This window comes from Cucurbita pepo, chromosome 18 (assembly GCF_057944985.1).
Source record: "Cucurbita pepo subsp. pepo isolate OVF chromosome 18, ASM5794498v1, whole genome shotgun sequence".
Taxonomy (NCBI): Eukaryota; Viridiplantae; Streptophyta; class Magnoliopsida; order Cucurbitales; family Cucurbitaceae; genus Cucurbita; species Cucurbita pepo.
The window spans coordinates 7,268,277-7,283,832 of NC_141815.1; the positions used below are offsets into that span (position 1 = coordinate 7,268,277).

General features: G+C 36.2%; 2 protein-coding genes across 2 annotated transcripts; both read right to left on the bottom strand.

Moving 5' to 3' along the window:
- Positions 1-128: 128 nt before the first annotated feature.
- Positions 129-4,603, bottom strand: LOC111780268 (cyanogenic beta-glucosidase-like). Its single transcript, XM_023660622.2, has 13 exons — positions 4,412-4,603; positions 4,261-4,330; positions 3,541-3,599; positions 3,377-3,452; positions 3,210-3,287; positions 3,042-3,129; positions 2,647-2,902; positions 1,348-1,463; positions 1,015-1,232; positions 838-869; positions 646-751; positions 482-584; positions 129-389 (listed from the first exon to the last, which is right to left on the bottom strand). Exons 1-13 carry the CDS (start codon positions 4,571-4,573, stop codon positions 221-223), a joined length of 1,533 nt encoding a protein of 510 aa, XP_023516390.2. The 5' UTR covers positions 4,574-4,603; the 3' UTR covers positions 129-220.
- A 4,579-nt stretch (positions 4,604-9,182) lies between these two features.
- Positions 9,183-14,654, bottom strand: LOC111779699 (beta-glucosidase 12-like). The gene is made up of 13 exons (XM_087119600.1): positions 14,426-14,654; positions 14,271-14,340; positions 13,241-13,299; positions 13,071-13,146; positions 12,878-12,955; positions 12,724-12,811; positions 12,391-12,646; positions 11,453-11,568; positions 10,695-10,912; positions 10,473-10,504; positions 10,302-10,407; positions 10,119-10,221; positions 9,183-9,513 (listed from the first exon to the last, which is right to left on the bottom strand). Exons 1-13 carry the CDS (start codon positions 14,585-14,587, stop codon positions 9,345-9,347), a joined length of 1,533 nt encoding a protein of 510 aa, XP_086975726.1. The 5' UTR covers positions 14,588-14,654; the 3' UTR covers positions 9,183-9,344.
- Positions 14,655-15,556: the final 902 nt, after the last annotated feature.

Here is a 15,556-nt window from a genome sequence, read left to right on the forward strand (position 1 = left end):
GGTGTGAAAACCTCTCCATAGTAAGCCCGTTTTAAAAATCTTGAGGGAAAGAATGGCTATTCATGAAAACAACCCTTTATTTTATTGATCATCAGAAAAGAGACATCATCCATACATAAGAAACTAGCGGACATTTCTTAGCTACTTCACTGGCATATCCCATAATCAACAAAAGACATGAAAATTCATTGAATAAGAGGGGCAACATCATGGATCATCTTCAAGTTTTGAGGAAATTTTCGAACCATTTGGCTGAGAGCTTTGGAATTCTCTTCAAATTGTTCTTGTAATCAATGTAGTTAAGGCCAAACCGAACCGCGTATCCACTCGCCCATTCAAAGTTGTCCAAAAATGACCATGCAAAGTATCCTTTTACCTTCACGCCAGCCCTACAATGGTTTCCAAAAACGTCGTAAGACAAAAATCTTTAGTATATTTAACGAATCTAAAACATCGACACATATCCTTGTTTCATACTTACTTGATTGCTTCGTGAAGATTGTAAAGATGATCGTGATGGTATTTGACTCTAGCCTTGTCGTTGATCAATTCCTCAAATGTGGGACCTTCGATTTCGAGATACCCTACAACAGATGATTTTCATTAGTAATGTACGTTTGCTAAACCTAGGTTTTGCTTCCTTACCATTCTCGGTGATATAGATCAATGGATCGTTGTACTTGGTCTTCGTGTAGATCAGTAGTTCTTTAAGTCCTTGTGGATAGACAGCGAGCCAAGATACCTCACTAAACTATATATAATACAATCATAAAGAAAATTATTAGGTAATCACGACATGTACAATTCAATCACTGAATAGATTTGCACGTAAGTTACCTTTGGACCAATTGAGACTCCGTTACGATCAGCTACAGTTCAAAAACATTACAAAATGTCAAATCGAAAGTCTTTGAACATAAAAAAAACTTAAATAGTAGGCTCTGAAGCAAACCCAGATGATAAAACGAATCGTGATGAACTCCCAAATTTGATTATCGAAAAAGTGATACGTACTCGAGAGATCTGCACGATAATCGGTCAAGTAGCTTGGTTGTTGTCCTGGTGCATTGGGGTTGTCTTTGGCATAGTTAGCTGTGTAGTAATTCAATCCAAGGAAATCAAGTGACCCTTTGATTGAAGCACTTTCTGCAGCTGAAAATTTGGGTAATCTCTCCTTCACGAGTTCCCTCATGATAGGTGGATAATCTCCATAGGTTATTGGATGCAAGTACCTACAATATTTATATACTTAGTATAGTTTATAATATGATATCAAAGGGTTACATATATATTAGAAACTTAGGGTTTTTCATTTTTGTAATAATGTTTCATAGAAACTTTGCTTACCAGCCAAGAGCAAAATCAAGAGCTCGAATTGCAGCCTTTTTGTCGGCCTCACTATTTGAGTTTGGAGTATACCAAACTGTCACTAATGTGATACCAATCACACCCTTTTGATATGCCTACAAATCCCATAAAGTTAGAAGAGTTATAAAATGATCAAATTTAATGAGCTCGATCTTTGGGAGCTTTGAAAATGTTGAGAATTGTCGTGAACATTTGGTTTATGAATCTCTTGGATTCATGAATACTTTTGGTATATTTCCCACTTCGATTCATGAATTTACTGGATTCATTTAGTTCATCTTCTGTAAGAGCCCAAGCCCACTGCTAGTAGATATTGTCTTCTTTAGGCTTTCCCTTTCGAGTTTTTAAAACGCGTCTAATAAGGAGAGGCTTCCACACCCTTATAATATTGTCCTCTTTAGGCTTTCTCTTTCGAGCTTCCCTTTTAAGGTTTTTAAAACGTGTCTACTAGGGAGAGGTTTTCACACCCTTATAAAGAATGCTTTGTTCCCCTCTCCAATCGACATGGGATCTCACAATCCACCACCTTTCAGGGCCTAGCGTCCTCGCTGATACTCACGTGGACACTCATTCCCTTCTCCAATCGATGTGGGACCCCCCAATCCACCCCCTTTGAGTCCCAGCGTCCTTGCTGGCACACCGTCTCGTGTCCACCCCCTTCAGGGCTCAGCTTCCTCTCTCGCACGTCGCCCGGTGTCTGGCTCTGATTCCATTAGTAACGGCTTTCCCTTTCGGGCTTCTCTTCAAGGTTGTTAAAACGCATTTGCTAGAGAGATGTTTCCACACCCTAATAAAGAATGCTTCGTTTCTCTCTCTAACCGATGTGGGATCTCACCTCTTCCATATTGGTACATTCTCTCATATTGGTACATGAAACATCTTGATTCATGTATGAACATTAGTGTTGTTTTGACTCATTTGGAGATATTGTCATTTTGTATTTGCCTGGAAGCAATTGGGAAGAATTTGGTAAGAGAGACGTTGTAGTGTGAGAGTGTGAGAGATACACTTGTAAACATTTTGGTTATAGTGCAACAGTCTAAGCCCACTGCTAGAAAATATTGCCCTCTTTCGGCTTTCTTCCTCAACCAATGTGAGATCTCACATATAGTGATTGGCTACCACTTGTGGATGTAAGAGAATTTCTTCTTTCTGAACTACGTAAATCTTTGTGTCTCTTTGTTTAATTTTTGTTCTTGGGTGTATGAGTACGATCGATCTTATTTCTACTTACGTTACAACAATTGATATCAAAACATTATACATTAGATAACGAACCTGATATTTGGTTTTGTAAACTTTGACGGCAGCTGCATGAGCAAGAAGTTGATGATGGCCAACAATGTATGGTTCAGTGCCAGAATCTCCACCAAGACATTTGTATGGTTGCCAAGAAGAACATCTACCAGGAGCATTGGCTCCTTGGGCATAGCCTCCCATGCTGAAGCTCCATGGCTCGTTAAGAGTGATCCAATGTTTAACTCGATCTCCGAACTCTTTGAAGCAAAGTTCAGCATAGTCTCGGTAATCATTCCTGTAATTAATTTTCGAAGTTAAAAGAAAATTTAAATGTATTAGTGTAACTTTTGAAAAATTTAAAAACATTTTTTAAGACTAAATTGAAAGATCAAAGATATTTTTATTAATTTAACGTCTGAGTATTTCATACTTACACAATTTGACGGCCTAAGAAGCCTCCATATTCATCTTCTAAAGCTTGGGGAGTGTCCCAATGAAAAAGGGTGACAAAGGGTTGGATGCCTATGAAATCAAGTGTGAATATTAATCAAATTAGGTTCAAATAATCAAAATAATTAAGAACATGTTATAATGATACTCACCATTTCTAAGTAGTTCATTGATGAGGTTGTTGTAGTACTCAATTCCTTTCTTGTTCACTCCCCCACTAAGTTTTCCCTCTACAATAATTATAAATAGGAGTAAAAAATTGTTATTTCTTCACAATATTTTGACTATTTTCGAAGCAACTCGAGCTCTTTTTTCTTACTTGGCAAAACTCGAGACCAAGCAATTGAGAATCGATATGCATTGAAACCCATTTTCTTCAAAATGGCAACATCTTCCTATATTATGAACAATTATTTATCACTTAATAAGAAAAATGATTCAATAATGAATAAGAAAATTCAAACATGTTCATCTCGTATGTACCTTATAGCGATGGTATTGATCGAGAGCTACATCTCCATTGCTATGATCATAAATTTTTTCTGAAATTTTAAGAAACAATGACGTAAGTGCTCTTACTTTGTAGATGGTTTTCGTTTACACATTATTTATGTTGAGGATTGTTAGGAGAGGAGTCTCACATCGACTAATTAAGGGGTTGATCATGAATTTATAAATACTGTCTCTGTTGGCATGAGACCTTTTGGGAAACCAAAAGCAAAGTCATGAGAGCTTATACTCAAAGTGGACAATATCATACTATTATAGCGTGGTTTCTAACATAGTATCAGAGCCATGCCCTTAATTTAGCCATATCAATAGAATCCTCAAATGTCGAACAAAGAAGTTGTGAGCCTCGAAGGTCTAGTCAAAAGTGACTCAAGTGTCGAACAAAGGAGTGTACTTTGTTCGAGGGTTCAGAGAAGGAGTCGAGATTAAGGAGAGACTATTTGATGTATTTTGTTCGAGGGGAAGATTATGGAGGATTGTTGGGAGAGAAGTCTCACATCGGCTAATTAAGAGGTTGATCATGTGTTTATAAGTAAGAAATACTATCTCCACTGGTACAAGGCCTCTCGAGAAAACCAAAAGCAAAGCCACGAGAGCTTATCCTCAAAATAGACAATACCATATTATTGTGGAAAGTCGTACTAGAATCATGAAAGAGAGTAAATCAATAGAAATATTGTAAGAGAAAGAGACCTGGGTGTTGGTGAGTGAAATTATCCCAAATACTTGGCCCTTTACCATCCTCAAAAGCAGCACCTTCAAACTGATATCAAAGGCTTAAAATGATAAGCAAACATTGATGCATTGAAGTTCCTTTCAAATGAAATTTAGCTCTCTCTCCTACCTGATAAGCAGCTGATGCTGAGCCAAAAACGAAGTTTTTAGAAAAGCTGCTTCGTCTTACGACATCGATGGGGCGTCGAGGGGCTACGTCTGCTTTGGCCGCTACGAGAAAAAGGAGAAGACCCACAGAGATAAGAAAGCTATGGCCATGTTTGAAAGCCATTCCTAGCTTTTGGTTTGGTGATGAGAATTGCTCTCCGTACACCCTTATTTATATAGGGAGGATATGGTATGATGTAGAAGAAAGATGCATAAATGATCTGAGACCACCGTAAACAAAACATGTTAAAAAGACCCGCATAGGTTTATGAGGTAATATTCGAGTCTCAGACATCAGATTTGGATTCCAAAACCCTAACATAAGATTCAATGCGTAAATCTTATTTATAGATTCACATAAACGACATATCGGTTGAAGCTTTAAGAAAATACTAGACACGATATCAAAAATCACATGTCATGCTACGACGTTAGGGCATAGAAATTTCTCGAATTAGCCACTTACCTCGCTAATACGTTAGGGCATAGAAATGTTTAAGGAATGATTGGTCTTAATTTGGTGAGTTGATGAGGAATGTCGTGTTTCACGCCAAATAGCTAAAAGACAATGATATTTTTGAAGTAAAAACAACGTGTTGAGGCCATACCAACTTGTAGCCTCACAAAAGGACCTAATTATGTCCAAATTCATTTTCATTTTGTAAAAAATCTTACTTAATAAATAAATAAATAAATAAATAAATAAATTTACACGAATCTATCGTTTTAATAAATTTTAAACTCAATTACGTTACCCTTTGGATTTTAAGTACGAGATACAGTGTTTGAACTCTATAATGTTACTTTCTGTTCGGAGAAAAAGATTAACAAGATAATTATTTGAAAAGACTGGAAATATGTTACGATAACAATTTTATTTTATTTCTGACACGAGAACATGTTGGAATGTCGATTGATCGAAGATCTTAAGCGTTTTTGGTGACCCACGTGTCAAAATCTCAAATTTATAGAAATTTGATGGAAATGAGATTAATATTTTTTTAAAAATTATAAAAATTTAGAAATTAAAAAAAAAAAAAAAAATAGGTGGGGTCAAAATATTATTTGAAGATTTTTTTTTTTTTTTTTTAATATATTTTTTTTTATTTCATTTTATTTTTTGAGTTCTATTATTTGAATCCCAATGTCTTTATTTGAATCACCCATTCCAAAACTGACCTTTAGCAGATAGAGCGGCCCCGAAGTCCAAGTTCACGTGTCCTCACCTAAGGAGCTCAATCTGTTTCATTAATCGAGCGAAGGGTGGCCTGCACCTCGACCTAGAACCCGTGCATCGAACGGAAGTCCCGAGCTCATCAACCTGCGACTGTCGCTCGGTTCTTCCCATGCGGCGTGTTGTAGTCATGTTTGTCCAAGGCGTATTACCTGTGGCTGCATGTTAGATGTCCTAGTTATGCTTGTCCGGAACGTTTTGTCTATGGCTGCATGCCCATTCTTCACCCATTTTAATTACTTTCTTGTTAGATATGATTTTACTATCATTGTTGTGTCAACACGAGAGTGTATGACAGGTCACTAAAATTATGTCTACACCCTACACCCGTCATGACTAAAATGCTCCAATTAGGGGATGTGACTAGTTGTCAATTCTTCCTATCCTGGTTATATATTATCAAAGCCGTTGTTGTTTCCAACTCACTTTTAGCTTATAACATTGTTTTCTTTAAACGTATTTTCTCCTTCACGTTCTCTAAAAGATTTCTCTCAAACGTGACCCGAGGTTTGAGCACGTCGATATTGTACGTGAAGTCGGAATTTCACATGGTTGACTTGTTCACTGGGTTAGAATAAGTGCAGCACAATCATTGTTCTACTGCCATTAGAGTGTGATTATGACCCGACACACATGATATTCCCTACCGCAGCTCGCTCTCAGCTCTACTTAGTGCGCTCGAATTTGGCTTGATGGCCCTTTTGCTCGGCTTGGCAACTTATTCGGCTCAGAATAGGGTATTTGGTACCATTTCTTTAACTTATTCATTTTCATTTTGTAAAAATTATTACTATATATATATACCCATTAAATTTACACCAATCTACCATTTTAATAATTTTAAAACTCAATTACGTTGCCTTTTGGGTTTTGAGTACAAGACTTGTCACAATCACGTTCTTGAGATAGCGGGACAGCGATTATGCGGCACTTGTTCTAACCAAGCGAACAAGTCAGTCTTGAGAAATTCGAACGTTACGAACAACGTCGGCGTATGCCTCGAATCACGTTACGAGAAAAAGTTTAGAAAGCATGAGCGAGGAAATACATTGAAAACCGATTTGAAGAATTGAAGAAATAAACATTATATGACTATAAGTAAAGAAACGAATACCACAGCTTAAACAACATATAATTCAGGATAGTGTTTGAATTCTATAATGTTATTTTTTTGTTCGAGAAAAAGATTATCTTTTGAGTTCTATTATTTGAGACATTGAAATTTAAATAAATACAATTGACAGCTAGCTATGACAAGAGTATGATTGAAATGATAATGTTTTTTTATTTTTAAAATTATTAGATATATATGCATGTGATTAATTTTGCAAATTATTTGGTTTTACATCATTAAAATATATCTTGAACATTAATATGACATCATTGGACAAATTTTTTTGGCATGTTATAAAATAAGTTTATGATAATTACAACGTTATACGATGAGTAATTAGCCATGTAGCGGTAGTTTGAAAAAAAAAAATTAGAAACTGTTACTCACTACTATGCAAAACATGCACGTTGAAAATCACAAATTCGAGAGTGTGCATGGTTGCGATCGACCATGCATTTTCATTCACTTGTTATTGAGTGTGCGTGGATCGTCGGTGGAACATAGGTACGGTGAGGGTTTTCGATTCTTCAGAAACAAATGAAGAAGATGAAGTCTATGGACTATTGTTCGATTATATAATATCTCTCGATTTCCTCGACATCATATAGATCCTATTGGTAAAGTAGAAATCGTCGTTGGAAGAGACCATCCATTATGGTCGATCAATTTCCAAATTCTCAATTTTCATCAAAAACTCCATCAATCTTATTGATTTGGATTAGAGAAATGAATACTAAAATGATTTTCGTGTTCTAGTAAATTCGTTCATGACTCATCGTCAAAATGGGTTGAAAATCGAACAAAAAGTGACCAAAAGTCGACGATAAAACGGGCCAAAAAGGAAGAAAAAATGTAGGAAGGAGAAACAAGGAATCTAGAGGAGAAAAAAATAGTTTCAGAGCCAGACGTCAGGTTCAACCAAACCACGGCCTCGACAAGGTGGGTGCCAGCTCAATTTAAATTATTTTGAGCTAAAGTTTGGGTTTATTTGATATCTTTTAAGTAAATTAACCTTGTTATTATATTCTAATCCGATGTTGTGGATTCACGTAGGTTGATTTGGATCGCTAAGTGTAATTTAGTAACACCAGCTTAGGTCAACCAAATAAGTGTAATTTATGTATGATGAAGTGTGCCTCGTGGCCCTTGCGCATGTCATAATTATAATTTTTATGTCATGTTGTACTATGCTATGTCATGCTATGCTAAGTTGTATGCTGTTTCTTGATAATAATCTATGATGCATAAACCTCCATAGAACATGTCAGGTAAGTTATGCTCGATACGAAAGACTTGATAAAAGTTATGTATGCATATAATTCATAGACACATCATGTTATAGATGAATGGGGTTTGACTTGTACCGTCAGTCTATGCCACGATTATAAGCTATGGGGATCTAATGCATTCTTGTGTGTCATATGCAGGATACTTCCGGTTATGATTAGTACGAAAGCATACCATATGATGTACCACATTTATGTGAGCCTTTTTCCTCCATGGTATCAGGTAGCCCGTTAGTGAGTGAGCTTGCCTGGTGAGCCCATGCTCGCGTGTGTGAGCCATGTGTAGAAAAGTATTACATGTCCAACTTTGCCCACACTAGAAAGCTTCCTAAGGCTATGCCATGATGTTTTGAAAATGATAGATTCCACCATAATGCATGTGTTTGCAGTTTCTGACCTAAGTTACTTACCGAGTATTTATTAAAATACTCAAGTCACGTGCCACTCTTATTTTTCAAGTAAAGGCAAGACACTCTTATACAGATGACAACGTCCCGATCAAAACCATGAAATCAGTGTTAAGGTGGTTGCATGATGGTTGCATGATGTCTATTTTATATCTTTAAGTTAGATTAGAACCTTATTTTATCCTATTTATAGTTCACGTTATTTATTTTTAGCTGTTATTGTTTTTACAATTTTATTATAAACCTGTAAGTCCCCGAACCTTATGGAACGCCTTCCCCTTCACTCCTTCTCCTCGTTCTCCTACTTCTTGAACAGTAAACGCCTTTAAAGACCATTTCTTATTAATTTGATACTTTCCCGTGAAAAGGGGATGCTCCAATTCTTGTAGTTCGACTTCACCAGACGTGGTAGCGGTACACCACCCAATGACATCTTCCCGAAACCCGCCATTGATTTTTGGCTCTGATACCACTTTGTTTGTTGGAGCAAGGTCAAATTTGGATGAAACAAGGGGAAATGTGGGTCTATGCCGATGGCATGATTGACAAGTCTTGGGCAAATGACATCTTTTTGAATTGTTTTAAAGAGTTAGTATAATCAAGAAGGATCAAACTTGTCATATGTTGATATCAATCAATAATTTTATGCATAGGGTTAAGAAGAGCACCCAACAAAACAAGAGAACCAAAGAAAAAAGAAGTAAAAAGCTTATTTTATTCATCACAAAATGGAACACACCACAACACATAAGAAAAACAATCCCTTAGGACTTGTTTTTAGCCCTAGTTATTGATACAACACATGAAAATACACCAAAGATGACCAACAATAATTCAAAGGTGATGGAAGATCTTCAAGTTCGGAGGAAATTTTCGAACCATTTGGCTGAGAGCTTCGGAATTCTCTTCAAATTGTTTTTGTAGTCGATGTAATTAAGGCCGAAACGAATCACATATCCACTCGCCCATTCAAAGTTGTCTAATAATGACCATGCGAAGTATCCCCTTACCCGTACACCAGCCCTGCAAAATACGACCAAAAGTGTAATAATATAAGTCCACTGCTAGTAGATATTGTTATCTTTGGGACTTCCCTTCCGGGCTTCCTCTTAAGATTTTTAAAACATGTTTACTCAGGAGAGGTTTCCACACCCTTATAACACAGTCAGCAGATATTATCCTCTTTGGGATTTTCTTTTCAAGCTTCCCCTCAAGATTTTTAAAACGTGTCTGTTCGGGAGAGGTCTCCACACCCTTATAACACAACTAGCAGATATTGTCCTCTTTGGCTTTCTCTTTCGGGCTACCCCTCAAGGTTATTAAAGCGCGTTTGCTAGTGAGAGGTTTCCATGCCCTTATAACATACCTAGCAGATATTGTCCTTTTTTAACTTTCCCTCAACGTTTTTAAAACGCGTTTGTTAGAGAGAGGTTTCCACACCTTATAAAGAATGCTTCATTCCCCTCTCCAACGGATGAGGATCTTGAAGGAAAGCGTGAAAGGTAAAGCTTACATAGGACAATATCTATTAACGATAGGCTTGGGCTGTTACAAAAAATTTCTTTCGGGCTGTTACAAAAAATTTCTTTCAATTATCGATAGTCATATCCTTTTGCTTTGATACTTACTTCATTGCTTCTTTAAGAGCTTTCAGATGATCGTGATGGTATCTGACTCTACGCCGGTCCGAGATCATTTCCACAAATGGAGGACCTTCAATATCGAGATATCCTACAACATATGATTTTAATTAATAAAAAAACATGTAATTATGTGCACTTTTTCTGAACAAAGATTTGTTCTTATGGTACCATTCTCAGTGATATAGATAATTGGATTTTTGTATTTGTTCTTTGTATACACCAATAGATCTGTAAATCCTTGTGGGTAGACAGCCAGCCAAGATGTTCCATTAAACTGCAAAACAAGTTGTTAGAACCAAGTATAAATCACTCGATGACGAGAATTTGAGCATAAATTACCTTTGGACCGATCGAAACTCCGTCGCGATCAGCTGCAACCCACAAATATTACAAAATGTTCAATCAAAATTGGTTAAGATCTAATACTCTATTGAAGAACGTCAAATCGAAAGTCATGAACATAAAATAGCTTAAATGCAAGCCTAGCTTGACTCGAGAACAAATTAAGCGAACACCAAATGATAAAACGAATCTCGACGAACTCGAAAAAGTAATACATACTTGAAAGATCGGCACGATAATCAGTCAAGTAGCTTGGTTGTGGACCAGGTGCATTGGGATTGTCTTTTGCGTAATTAGCTGTGTAGTAATTCAATCCAAGGAAATCAAGTGACCCTTTGACTAAAGCACTTTCTTCCGCTGAAAATTTGGGTAATCTCTCCTTTACCAGTTCCCTCATGCTAGGTGGATAATCTCCATAGGTTAGTGGATGCAAGAACCTGCCATTTTTATCCGAAGTAAGATCGATCGTATTCACACACCCACAAATATAAATTAAATAAAAAGACACAGAGATTTACGTGGTGGTTCGAAGAGAAGAAATTTTCTAGTTTACAGAGTGTATATCTCATACTCTCACATTATAAAATCTCTCAACAAAGTTTTTTTCTATGCAACTCAACAAATATAAAATGACACTCAAACTCAATACATCTCAATCATCCTAGACGACCCTTTCGAAGCATTAATGTCATACATGAATCACGATGATCCATGTATTAAAATGAAAGATGAACCAAAAAAGGGTTATAAACCAAATAAACGAAAGATGAACCAAATAAACTAGAGTTATTAACCAAATAAATATGAATACATATACAGGAGATGCATGAACCTCGTCACAACTTAGAACATATTCTTTTATTTCTTAGTTTATTAATATGATATTAGAGAAATGTATTAAATGGGTGAAATATTTATTAAAAACTTAAGCTTCTAAAGGAATTTTTGTAATAATGTTCAATAGAAATGGTTCATACCAGCCAAGAGCAAAATCAAGAGCCCGAATTGCAGCCTTTTTGTCAGCCTCACTGTTTGAATATGGAGTATACCAAATTGACACTAATGTGATACCAATCACACCCCTTTGACGAGCCTACAAATCCCATAAGTTTGAAAAAAAAAAAAAAAAAAAAATCAGTTTACATTCAATTAACCATTAAAAAACGTCTAGAAAGTTCATCAAAATGGTTACTATATTCATAATACTCATTAAAATTCATAGTCGATGTAACTACCCAAAGCTCGTGTTACTAAATATTGTTCTCTTTGGACTTCTATTCAAGGTTTTTTCAAACGTGTATGCTAGGGAGATGTTTCCATACCCTTACAAAGGATGCTTCGATCTCCTCTCTCTAACCAATGTGGAATCTCACAATCCACCCCTTCGAGGTCCAGCGTCCTCGCTGACACTCGTTCCCTTCTCCCTTCGATGTTGTGCCAGCGAAGAGGTTGGGCCTCGAAGAAAGGTGGATTGTGAGATCCCACGTCGTTTGGGGAGGAGAGCAAAACATTTTTTTTTAAGGGTGTGGAAACCTCTCCGTATCAAATACGTTCTAAAAACTTGGAAGGAAAACCTGAAAGGAAAAGCTTAAAGAGAACAATATTTACTAGCGGCGGATTTGGGCCGTTACAGTTTGTGTGAAAAAGAGAAAATCCAAAGAGAACAATGTATGATAGCGGTGGACTTGGGCCATTATAGTTTGTGTGAAAAAGGGAAAACGCAAAGAGAGGTGACTTGGACCGTTACAGTTTATGTGGCAACCTCCCCCTAGCATACACGTTTTTAAAATCTTGAGGAAAAATTCAAAAGAAAAGGCTAAAAGAACAATATCGGCTAGCAAACCCGCTACCGAATGTTAAGTTTGGAATTGCAAGTAATTAGCAAAGTATAAATTGAGGTAACTATGTAAGAAACCTGATATTTGGCTTTGTACAATTTGACGGCGGCGGCATGAGCAAGAAGTTGATGATGACCAACAATGTAGGGTTCGGTGCCAGAATCTCCACCAAGACAATTAAATGGTTGCCAAGAGGAACATCTACCAGGAGCATTGGCTCCTAAAGCATACCCTCCCGAGCAAAAGCTCCATGGCTCGTTCAAAGTGATCCAATGCTTCACTCTATCTCCGAACGCTTCAAAGCAAACTTTAGCGAAGTCGCGAAAATCATCCCTGAAATTTGTTTCTAGCATGATATCAATTTTTCTTCAAAACATTTAACCTTTAAATTATGAAACTTTGATACTTACACAATTTGAGCTCCCAAAAAGCCTCCATATTTTTGTTCTAAAGCTTGGGGAGTATCCCAATGAAAGAGTGTGACATAGGGTTTGATGCCTACATGATTACGATTGTGAGTATCAATTTCTTATTTAGGAGTATTATAATGATACCATAACCTACCATTTGCGAGTAGTTCATTGATGAGGTTGTTGTAGTATCTAATTCCTTTTTTGTTCACACCTCCCTTAAGGGTTCCCTCTGCCAAAATTAATGAACAAAAGTTCTTCAAATTCCAATTCAAACATCTTATAGCCTATAAAGATATTACTTTTTAATCTTATTTTTAAACGATTCGACAAGTTGATTTTCTTACTTGGTAATACTCTAGACCAAGAGATCGAGAATCGATAAGCATCAAAACCCATTTTCTTCAAAATGGCAACATCTTCCTGCATTGCGAAAAATTATCGAAACCGATTTTTTTACAACTATCTTATAATAAAAATGACTTCGATGTATACAATTAAACCCAAACGTAAATACCTTGTAACGATGGTATTGATCAAGCGCCACATCTCCATTGCTATGATCATAAATTTTCTCTGCAATTTTAATAACCAATAAGCGTAAGTTGTGTAACACCTCATATCTAAGATTCACATCAAGATTTAGAATCTAGATTTGACATTTGATGGCCTTAACATTATCTGACATCCCCTCAATATAGTCACATTACTTACTTTTCACTTCCAAGAGTGAAGAATATCTCGATTGACTAACACTACGACATGGTTACTTAATTCTTGCTTCTAAAAGTGAAGACTATCCCGCACAAACCAACATGGGTTCTTTTAGTATATTTTGTTTTCACTCACCTGCCTATTAAAATATTTTTCACATAGACATGCTCTAAACAAAACCCATTTAATTTTGGAGTTCTTATGATTAAGCCATCGAAAAGAAATGTGGATCTTGTTGGGATAGATGCTAACTTTCAAATCTTTTAAGTATTTCTTAGTCATCTTATCCTCCAGATCACTCTTTCTGGACCATTGTGAGATCCCAAGTCAGTTGAAGATCGAAACATTCCTTGTGTGAAAACCTCTCTCTATTAGACGTTTTAAAATCGTGAGGCTGATGGCAATACCGAACAGGCCAAAGTTGACAATATCTCCTAGCTGTAAATTTAGGTTGTTACAAATGGTATCAAAGCCGGACATCGGGCAGTATGCCAGCGAGAACGCTGGGTTCTCAAGAGGGGTGGATTGTGAGATTCCACATCGGTTGAAGAGATGAATGGAGCATTTCTTATAAACATGTGAAAACTTCTCGTTAGTAGACATGTTTTAAAACCGTGAGACTAATAACAATACGTAATCAGCCATTAGCAGTGGATTTGAGCTGTTACAACTCTTATTCAAATGTGGTATCGATTTATTCATATATCCCTCTTTTACTCGAATGTCATCATCTACATAAAATGCATTACCCACTTCATATTCATTTTGGGTGATCAACTTTTTTTTTTAAAAAAAAAAAAAATTCAAGAGAAATATAGTAAGAAGAAACAAACCTGGGTGTGCATGGGTGAAGTTATCCCAAACACTTGGCCCTTTCCCATCCTCAAAAGCAGCACCTTCAAACTAAATCAATCACAAACAAAATCATCAACAAACATTTTACAATAAACTATGCCTTAAAACAATGAAACACAAGTCGATCGCTCACTTGATATGCAGCAGACGATGAGCCAAAAACGAAGCCTTTGGGGAAGCTGCTTCGCCTCACAACATCAATTGGCCGCCGGGAGGGTTCATCGGCTCTTGCAATTACAAGAACAAGAAGAAAAAACACAAAGCTAAGGAAGGCATCACCACTTTTGATAGCCATCCTTAGTTATTGGTTTGGGGCCGAGTGGCTCTCACCGTAGGAGAGGCCTATTTATACATGGAGGCCATGGGAAGCCATGGGAAGCCATGGAAGGAAAGCTTGCAAGCTTCATTAATATATTAATCTTCATATCATTTTTTTATTAACTCCTTCATATCTTATGGATTTGGTTTAGATCTATTTGTTCTTTTAGATCATTTCCACATGGTTCAAGACAATCGATTAGTTTTATGTATATAAAACTTTACTCTTACGTATTACCCATAACTAGATGCTTAGATGTATGTGTTTTATGTAATTAATGTTTAGTTTTCCTATTTTGAGTTGAGATTGCATTGAATGATATTAATTTATGTTGTTTTGATATAAATTCCTTTGGAACAATATATTTGTTTAGCTTTCATTTGAGGTAAGACGTGAATATATGTAAATATTATTTTGAACTATGTCGAATATTTTTTTGTGTAATAGCTCAAGCTCAATGCTGGTAGATATTGTCTTCTTTGAGTTTTCACTTTCGGGTTTCTTCTTAAAGTTTTTAAAGCATCTGTTAGGGAAAGGTTTCCAAATCCTTACAAAAGGTGTTTTGTTCTCCTCTCCAACCGATGTATGATCTTACATTTTGTATACATAGATTCCTAAGACATTTACTTGTTTGTATGCATTGAAATTATAGTAATTATCTATGTGTGTACTCATGAATTACATTAAGACTAGGAAAATAATCAATTTGTATATATGAGAATTATAGAAATTACTAATTTGTGTCCATAAGAATTACATTGAACTATACGAGTTGGCTGAGGTCAATTACGTGTATGTGTATGAAAATTGTACAAATTTTTATGATATGATCTAATGACAATCATCTATTTGTGTAGAGGAAGATTATATCACTGAATTGTGATTTTACTTGTGGTAAATGTTCGCCAGTGTGAATGAGAGTTGTCTAGTTTTAAACACGATATG